This window comes from Hyperolius riggenbachi, chromosome 10, assembly GCF_040937935.1.
Source record: "Hyperolius riggenbachi isolate aHypRig1 chromosome 10, aHypRig1.pri, whole genome shotgun sequence".
Taxonomy (NCBI): domain Eukaryota; kingdom Metazoa; phylum Chordata; class Amphibia; order Anura; family Hyperoliidae; genus Hyperolius; species Hyperolius riggenbachi.
The window spans coordinates 198,892,464-198,902,729 of NC_090655.1; the positions used below are offsets into that span (position 1 = coordinate 198,892,464).

The following is a 10,266-nucleotide window of genomic DNA, read 5'->3' on the forward strand; positions in this document are numbered from 1 at the left end:
GGAATAAAAATGCTTGCACCTTTTCACTCAGTGGGGGGTTAGCTATTCAGCAAAGAGCATTGTGGCTGCTCTTATGCTAAATTTAAACCTGGCTGGCCATGGCACCTGTCTCTGCACACGTCACAACCTGTCAAGGCTGCACCTGTTGGCCCAGCACCCCCACCCTCTCCCAGGAGCACGACCCTTGTCAGCGCATGCACGCACAAGCCCATTGAGGCTCACTCACCTGTATCCAGGCGGAACTGGTTCATGGATATGAGATCCAGTATGTAGGGAGTGAGGCTGGCATCAGCTTCCCCCAGGCTCACTGAGCTGGCTTTGGGGGTCTCCCGAAGCACCTGCTCGATGTAATGAGCCACCTGTGGGCTATAGGGTTGCCACCTGTGGTCTTCATCCTGCCATTCCCAAACCAGCACCGATCCTCGGTCCAACATGGTCAGCTTTCTGAGGCCACCTCGGGCTGAAGGTTATCTAGGGCTAGGCGATCTGTAGTGTTGTATTCTGATAGTAATCCCTCGGTGGTGCTGGAGAGAGACTACATCCAGCTCTCTCCGGAGATGTTCAGGCTCCGAAGTCAAGTTGTAGCTCCTTCAGATCCGGTTGAAGGACACATCGCATGACTACAATCTTGTAGACCCTTGTTAATTGAGCCTTGCTGGTCGCATTGCTGGGCGTCAGGTGTATGCCAGCATGCTGCAAGCCCTTTTATCTTCTCGTCTTAGCACTTTCTTTCCACTCTAGATTCCATACTTAGGGCTTCACTCATCAGTCCCAGCAAACTTTCGCTCACCTTCAGCCAGCCCTCCCTTCTCTGTCACACCCCGATCCTCCTTCCTTCTTTCCCCGGCCAACTTCTTGCAATAATCCTTCGCTGATCTGTGTCCCTTGCAGCTGGGTGTTTAGGAGGCCTCTCTCCAAGGAAGGAGGGGGAGAGGAGGGGGGGTCCCTGTGTCTTCTGGCAAACACTTCCCCCAGAGCCCCTCCTCCTATTCCCCCTGGGGACAAATCTTACAAAAGGCTCTGGGTCTCTTTGTGTACAATTAATGATCAATCAGCCCTCCCAAAGCTTGCTTCTCTCTCTTATCTGTCTGCAGAAGCACAGCTTCAATGAGCCAAATATCTCAAATGTTTATTTTTGTAGCCATATACAAAATGTAGCAATCATGCACCAATTGCTGGAAAATAGCATACAGTATATAGAGGTCAGATGAGTTTGAGATTTGTTTTCTTTTTCATGATTCATTGTTGCTGAAATAAACCCAAGATCAGGGGAGGACTGGCCCAGGGGGACGGGGGGCAATTGCCCCCCGGGCTGCCCAAATCTTAAGTAATTAGGGCCGGCCGCTGCTATACGCAGCGGCCGCAGACATACCACAGGTGACAGGTTCGTAGTGGGGATCGCAACCTCACGCGATATTTCCCGGCAAGTTGAAGTATCCAATCAAAGAAGGGGCTGAGGCGGCTGGCTGTGGTGTGCCCTTGTGCGTGGCTGCGCCTGCGGTGGATGTGAGCGGCACAAGGACACAAATAGCTTAGGTACTCTCCGGCCAGGTGGGTTGACCCTGCTTGACTCTGCCCCCCGCCTGGAGCCATTGCCGCCCGCAACGTGCTGCTGTGCCTGCGGTGTCATCGGAGTGAGCTGTCTCACTCTTCAGCTTTCTGTGCTGGGGGGGCTGGGGGCCTGGAGCTGTGGCTACGAGTGGCTGGCTGGAGGAGTCGGACACAGTCCTCCCCTGTGCTGCTGTGCCTGAGGTGTCATCGGAGTGAGCTGTCTCACTCTTCAGCTTTCTGTGCTGGGGGGGGGGGGGGCTGGGGGCCTGGAGCTGCGGCTACGAGTGGCTGGCTGGCTGTCCTGGCTGGAGGAGTCGGACACTCTGGGGGCTGGATGTCGGAGATGCCACCTATAGCTGCTTGCTGCTGTGGAGGAGGAGGAGGTGTAGGACTGAGGAGACAGGAGGATAGAGGAGGTCGGGTCCAGGTTGCCAGAGGAGAAGGTGGTTTTTATAAATTTTGTTTCTGTACTTCTTCTCCCTTCTTGTCACTGAGTTACTCACACTTTGCTGCCTGCCTGCTACTGCTGTCAAATTCAATTCTCTGCCCAGGCCAGTGCCCTCTTGAGTTTTTTTTTGTGTGATAATCATCCCCATTCTGACCCTGGCCTGAGGGGGAACGTTTTTCCTTCTTGTGGTGTGATTGGCGGCAGGGGAGGGGGGAGGCAGGCAGTTAGGCACTGTCAAACAGGTAGTTGGAGGGGGGGGGGGGGGGTAGGTGTCAGACAAGTAGTTTGTATGGTGGGTGGGCAGGAGTGGGGTTAGGCATCACCAGGTAGGTAGGTTTGTGTGTGTGTGTGTGTGGAGGGGGGTTGTTTAAGGGAGTTATCAGGCATTTTTAATGAAATAAGTGCTACTTACCCGGGCTTCCTCCAGCCCCACGCTCCCAGCATGTCCCTCGCCGCAGCTCTGCAGTCAGCCATTCGCTGCCGCTGCCTCCCAGTCCCCGGCGATGGCACCAGTCCGACCTGGATGTCGGCCTGTACTGCGCCTGTGCGAGCAGCACTGTCAATCACCGCCACGTGGACCGGAGTGTACTGCGCAGGCGCAGTAGTTCTGCGTCTGCACAGTACGCTCTGGTCCATGTGGCGGTGATTGACAGCGCCGCTCGCACAGGCGCATTCGGCCTGACGTCATTGCCGGGGGCTGGGAGGCAGTGAACGGCTGACTGTAGAGCTGCGGCGAGGGACATGCTGGGAGCGTGGGGCTGGAGGAAGACACAGACAGGTAGATTGTGCGGAGAAATGGGGTTAGGCATCAGGTACATAGTGTGTGTGTGTGTGTGTGTGTGTGTGTGTGTGTGTGTGTGTGTGTGTGTGTGTGTGTGTGTGTGTGTGTGTGTGTGTGTGTGTGTGTGTGTGTGTGTGTGTGTGTGTGTGTGTGTGTGTGTCTGTGTGTCTGTGTGTGTGTGTCTATGTGCACACAAGAAAGATATGGCTTTGGGCTGGGGATGCCGTGAAACGGGCCTCTAGTTTGTGTTGTCCCCCTAGGCCAAAAGGTCCCAGTCCTCCCCTGCCCAAGATGAACAGAGCTAAAGCTGCATTTTATTGTAGCTTAGCTTTTGTAAACACGTACGTTAAAAAAGGGCGCCAGGAAAAAAGGGTGCAGGGTTTTAAACGATAAGAATGAATAACGTTTATAAAAAATTGTGCTATATTTCGTTTAAAAATAATGTTTTATAAGGTTATACATCATTAAATAATGTGTATGAAATCGGCAATTGTAAAAACGTTAATCTTCCCTGTTTAAAAAGTGAAATTTATAATAACGTTTTATAAAACGTTAATAAGAATGTTACTAAAGCTATATCTAACCCTACTCTCACACAGAACCCTCCCTGTACCTACCCCTAACCCCTAGACCCCCCTGGTGGTGCCTAAACCTAACCATCCCCCTGGAGGTGCCTAACCCTAAAACCCCCCTGGTGGTGCCTAACCCTAAGACCCCCCTGGTGGTGCCTAAACCTAAGACCCCCCTGGTGGTGCCTAAACCTAAGACCCCCCTGGTGGTGCCTAAACCTAAGACCCCCCCTGGTGGTGCCTAAACCTAAGACCCCCCTGGTGGTGCCTAAACCTAAGACCCCCCTGTGATAAGCATTAATATCGTTTTAAAAAATATTGTGCTGTTTTTCGTTTAAAAATAATGTTTTAAAAAAATATTGTACTGTTTTTCGTTTAAAAATAAAGTTTAAAAAATTATAAATCATTAAATAATGTGTAATCATGAGAAGCAGTTATAAAACATTAAAAGTCTCCGGGCGCCGCTCTTAAAACGTTATTTTTCTCCAGGTGCCCTTTTTTCCTGTTGGGCGCCCATTAAACGATATTTATTATGGGAGTGAATGGCGGCGCCCTTTTTGTCCACCTACCTCATGCGCCCAAATTTCCTGCTTCCTTGTAAACTACTTGAGACAATTTGCCCATATTGTGGCTAAAGATAGCCACACACAGGCACAAAGTTGGGAATTACCAGTCACAATCAAAACTGGATCAACATTCCAAAAATTATGCAAAATCTCAGCAGAGATAGGATTAAAACAGGGGTCGAGTCCTGCGTGAACGCGGGTGAACGGCGTCCACCCACTTTTTCTTCAAAGTGAATGCCGTTCACCCTGGCTTGTGTGGAGGGGTGCAGAGCAGGGAAGGCGAGCTATAGGGACAGCGGGGATGGGCGGACATCTCCCCCCCCATCCCTCACCTTTGTGCTCCCCTTCCTGCCTCTACCCTCCAGCGTTTTTAAGTGTCAGGCCTGCGGCGAAAGTGGGCGGAGACTTCCTGCGTTCCAGTCTCATGGGACGCTCCGCTCTGTGTGCGGCTAGTCTGGTCTTCTAGCCGCACACAGAGCGGAGCGTCCCATGCGACTAGAACGAGGTAAGTCTCCGCCCACTTTCGCCGCCGGGCCGACACTTAAAAACGCCGGAGAGGAGAGGCAGGAAGGGGAGCACAAAGGTGAGGGATGGGGGGGGGGGGAGATGTCCGCCCATCCCCGCTGTCCCTATAGCTCGCCTTCCCTGCTCTGCTCCCTCCGGGTGGGGGGCTGGGGGCACACCTGGCTACCTGGGCACATATACACCTGCCTACATATACTGGGGACATATATACCTGCCTACATATACTGGGGACATATACACCTGCCTACATATACTGGGGACATATACACCTGCCTACATATACTGGGGACATACCCCTGCCTACATATACTGGGGACATACCGCTGCCTACATATACTGGGGACATATACACCTGCCTAAATATACTGGGGACATATACACCTGCCTACATATACTGGGGACATATACACCTGCCTACATATACTGGGCATATATACCCCTGCCTACATATACTGGGGACATATACCCCTGCCTACATATACTGGGGACATATACCCCTGCCTACATATACTGGGGACATATACCCCTGCCTACATATACTGGGGACATATCCCACTGGCTACATATACTGGGCACATATACCCCTGCCTACATATACTGGGGACATATACACCTGCCTACATATACTGGGGACATACCCCTGCCTACATATACTGGGGACATATACACCTGCCTACATGATATACTGGGGACATATACACCTGCCTACATGATATACTGGGGACATACCCCTGCCTACATATACTGGGGACATATACCCCTGCCTACATATACTGGGGACATATACACCTGCCTACATATACTGGGGACATATACATCTGCCTACATATACTGGGGACATACCCCTGCCTACATATACTGGGGACATATACCCCTGCCTACATATACTGGGGACATATACACCTGCCTACATATACTGGGGACATATACACCTGCCTTCATATACTGGGCATATATACCCCTGCCTACATATACTGGGGACATATACACCTGCCTACACATACTGGGGACATATACACCTGCCTACATATACTGGGCACATATACCCCTGCCTACATATACTGGGGACATATACCCCTGCCTACATATACTGGGGACATATACCCCTGCCTACATATACTGGGGACATATACCCCTGCCTACATATACTGGGGACATATACCCCTGCCTACATATACTGGGGACATATACCCCTGCCTACATATACTGCGGACATATACCCCTGCCTACATATACTGCGGACATATACCCCTGCCTACATATACTGGGGACAGTGGCATCACTACATGAGGCGATATTAAGAGGTACAGGCACCTCCTGTGGCAACACAAAAAGATGCCGGACACAGGCAGAGGCAAGGAGGTGCGCCAGTGTGACAAATAACTAGGCTGTGTTCCTTTTTTCTTTCTCTGCCAGGTCGGACTGAGTCAGACTATAGTGTAACCCTCACTGGTAAGTAATTACAGCTATAAAACACTTTCCTGTCAGTAAATGGCTTCTGAGAGCAGGAAAGGGATAAGAAGGATCAATAATTCATAGATTGATATCTGGCATACTTCAATGAATGTGTCATTGAGCAGAGACAAAGAAACAGTAAAAACTTTAAAAACTAGATGTAAATATAAAATAAAACGGGGGGATATTTTAGAAAGTCATTTTTAGGAGGATGGAGACAAATACAATTGTTTTTCTCATCAGTTTATGTTCACCTCGGATGTCCTTTAAGGTTTTTAACTACTGACTGGTTCTGGTCAATTTTGCCATTAGAATAAATTAGACGGCCGTTTGGCACTAACATGCTCCTTCCAAGGCTGGAGGCCATCAAGCTCCTGCCCAGTGCCCAGCACCCACTGGGCCGCCCTCTCATCTGATGTGTGGTAGGATTATGGAAGATTGTACATTCCTGCTGCATATTATACCGCTGTATGTCACAATAAGTATACGGCACACAGCAGTGCCAGATACATAGTCTTCTTTGTACAGCTAAATGTCAAGTATGCAAGTGACAGTTCCTCTCCAGTCCGGACCTAATCAGACTATAGCGTCCCCCACACTGATATGGAATTACAGCCATAAAACTCTTGCCTGGAAGAGAAAACCTTTTGTGCAGGAAATGTATAAAATAAGTCAACTGTTCATAATATTTGGTGTAGAACTCATCCAGACTGTATGAAAGATGGGACACTCAGTTTAGACAGTACAACATTTATAAAGAATACCAGATGTGAAACATGCTAGAGTAATGGAGCAAGCATATATTGTCACCTGTCCTTATGCCTGTCGCTCCCCCGTTTTCCTTACTGCCCCTGCATTATACCTAAATGCCCCTCGGGCAGCCTTTTCTGGGTTGCGGGAGTCGGGCACTACTGCGCAGATGCTGGCCGGGCTGCGTGCATCTTGCAGCGCGCACCCCTGCCCGGAAGCGCACTGCACATGCGTATGATGTCATACGCATGATGTAGTGATGTCATGTGCATGCATAGAGAGCTCCCAGCCATGGGTGCATGCTGCAGGATGCGTGCAACTTGCCAGCACCTGCACAGTAGTGCCCGACTCCGGCAACGCAGAAGAGGCTGCTGGAGGGGCATTTAGGTATAATGCGGGGGCAGAAAGGAGAAAGAGCCACAGGTATCAGGACAGGTGATAGTATATGCCTGCTCCCCCAGTTTCTTTAGCATGTTTTGCATCTGGTATTCTTTAAAAATGTTGTACTGTCTAAACATATATAAATCAATAATAATAATGCAAATAATAATCTGGTATTTTTTAACCACTTTTTAAACTAATACACATAAAATAAAACTGGGATTTCTAGGAATAGGAGAAAAGATATTATTGTTTATCTCTTCAGCTTTTTTTTTTTTTCACTATGGGTTTCACTTCATTTAAAGTCATTGAGCACTGTGGCAACAACTTGGTAAGTGATGTCCAAACATTCATGCAAATAAATCCTTGAGCAGTTAGGGAAAGAATTTGGGGAATAACAATTTTGTGCCAGACCCTCCAGCAGAGATCTGAGGGGTGGAGTTTCAGATATATAATGGTTATGGTGAATTACTAACCCTGGCACCAACTGGTTCTTTCACAACTTTCATAAATGTTTTCAATATTACTACCTTGGTTCTCTTTAAAATCCAACAACATAATCAACATTGATTTTTCATTATCCTTTTCTTCTTCTGTACTTCTTTTTGCTTGCTTGCAGACCCCCCACACACTGTTCTTGCCAGTCGTGATTTGAATTTGCCGCTAAGGTTTCCACCAAGGATTCCCAAAATTCAGCCAAAGGATGGCAAGCATCTAGGACAGATAAACAGAATGGTGCTCCAATTAAAAAAAGAGTAAGAAATTATTTGAAATTATCAAGTTGCAATTTCAAACAGTTTTCCTTCAACAAAAGTCTACAATACCTTAAAAAGTTCACAATAGATGACAACAATTTCGAAACAGTCCCCCTGTGAATGCGCCCTTACAAGTTTGGTCAACCACTTCAGGTAGAATTCATTAGATGCAAGGGCTCATCACATCAACTTCCTCCACCCGGTCACACCGGGAAGACAGTTTCCAGTCCACCTACTAAATCTGTCTCAAAATCCCAAAAGTTGGATGAAACTTTTCACCGTTTGACAACAATTCATTTCAGGTTCTAAAGTCTTCAAAATTGTTTTAGCTATGGAATATACCTCAATTTCCTTGTGTAAACAGAATTGGTAATTACAGTGACATGATAAATAAAATGTATAACAGATTGCAAGATACAAAATGAATAACAAATTCCAAGACACAAAAGAGTAGATTAGTGAGCCCTGCCCTTGTGAGCTTACAATCTGAAGGAATGAGGGGAAACAAGGGGTGGGGGAGTATGTAGTATACATAAAAGCAGCGTGTATTTAGGTCATCTATTAAAGGAAACCAGAGACGAAATAAAAAAAAAGTTTTATACATACCTGGGGCTTCCACCAACCCCATGTGCATGGATCGCTCCCACGCCGCCGTCCTCCGCTACCTGCAGCTCCGGTATCAGGTCCTGTTAGTTCTGCCAGTTGTGGCCAGTCTGCCCAAGAGAAGTGCAGCTGCCAGAGTGCTATGTAGAGGGCTCACTTCTCTAGTTTCACCACAAACGTGACGTCACACACGAGAAGTGGTCACGGGTGCAGGTGCCCCTGGCGATCCAGAAAAGACACTAGAGGAGGTGTGAAAGCAGCTAATCTATCAGTAACATGCCTCCTCTAGTGTCTTTTCTGCATCACCAGGGGCACCTGCAACCATGACCACATCACATGTGCTTGACATCACTTTCATGAGATGGGGGCAGGGTGAGAAAACATTACAGGAGGCCCACGGCAGATAGGTGAGCTTCTTCCACATTCACAGCACTGGCCTGGGGGGGGGACACATTACATGGGGGAAGACCAGGCTTGGGGGGTGGGGAACACATTACATGGGGTGAGGGTGGCAGCACTAGGTATAGGTATTTCCAATAAATGTAATGCTGAAATGTATTGTAAATTAGTGTGCAGTGTGTGGGCAGAGGTCTATCAGATGGTCGATCTGGTGGCCATCGGCCACTTTTACACTTTAAGAGAAACCGTGATCAAGAATTGAAATTCATTCCAATCAGTAGCTGATACCCCCTTTCCCATGAGAAATCTATTTCTTTTCACAAACCGATCATCAGGGGGCCCTGTATGGCTGATATTGTGGTGAAACCCCTGCCACAAAAAAACTCTGAGGACCATGGTACTCCTGGTAGTTTCCTGTCTGGGAACCTTGTTGCATTGTGAGAAATAGCTATTGACAGCTGTTTCCAACTGCCAAAAAAGCAAGCAGCAGCTACATCACCTGCCAGCAGTAAAAATGTCTCCATGCGATAAATGTCAGAATGTAAATCAGGGATTTAAAAGATTTTACAATGAGCAAACACTGACTAAATCATTTATACATAATTATTGTAAAAATGAAGCACTTTTTTTATTACATTATTTTCACTGGAGTTCCTCTTTAACTCTTTAAGGACCAGAGGCTTTTTTTGTTTTGTTTCTTCCCTTCCCGATCACTGTGATTGGCTCCCAGTGATCAGGAGCCAATGAAAATGGCTCCATACCGATTGGAGTTCACTTCCTCCAGGAACAGCAATTGGCTTGGGACCGCAGCATAGAATCTACACCGCATCAGATTAAGCCACAGAGATGCATTGTAGATTCTACTTACAGTGGCTGCTTTCCTTGTTACAGGATACATTTTGGCCCAGAGTAACACTTTAATCAAACTGAAGCATCATTAGTTTAAATCCTTACAATTCCAGAGGGCCGCAAATGGCTTAATGTATTTTTGCTGTAGCTCAAACCTTAGTTTCGTTTTGTTTGCCAAAAACAAGCTAAATACATCTAAAAATGCTTTATTGCATCAAATACAGCATATTGTTTTTCTACAAACGAATTTGTTCCAGAGTCCTCTACTTTGAACACTGTCTGCAGCCACTCCTCCTTCCTCTCACTCCTACACTGTGAGTTTTTCACACACACTCCTTCTTCATAAATGAGATTGTGCCTCAGAATCAAGGTCGGTTGTTGGCAGCAATCTGAATTCTGCAGTGCTCAGCACATTGTTTTATACAGTTGGATTCAAATACGTTACAATGTACTTTCTTTTCTGCCTCAAACACAAAATGTTTTTTTTCTCCCTTCTGCCTCTGAACAATTGAGCAGAAAGACCTTAGGTTCCAGAGTCTCACACTCTCCACACAGACTACATACAGACAACCCCCTTCTTCTCACGCCAACCCTCTGCGCCTTTCACACTGTCTTTTACTTTGCCTCTTGTCCT

At 47.5% G+C, this 10,266-nt stretch overlaps 1 protein-coding gene across 1 annotated transcript in view; it reads right to left on the minus strand.

Annotated features, from left to right (window-relative positions):
• LOC137534193 (E3 ubiquitin-protein ligase DTX4-like) overlaps window positions 1-1,015 on the minus strand; it is a 68,268-nt gene extending 67,253 nt beyond the window's left edge. The window contains exon 1 of the mRNA XM_068255588.1: window positions 227-1,015. Coding sequence (XP_068111689.1) covers window positions 227-434 — 208 coding nt within the window. The 5' untranslated portion in view covers window positions 435-1,015. The remainder of the gene's footprint in view (window positions 1-226) is intronic.
• Window positions 1,016-10,266: the final 9,251 nt, after the last annotated feature.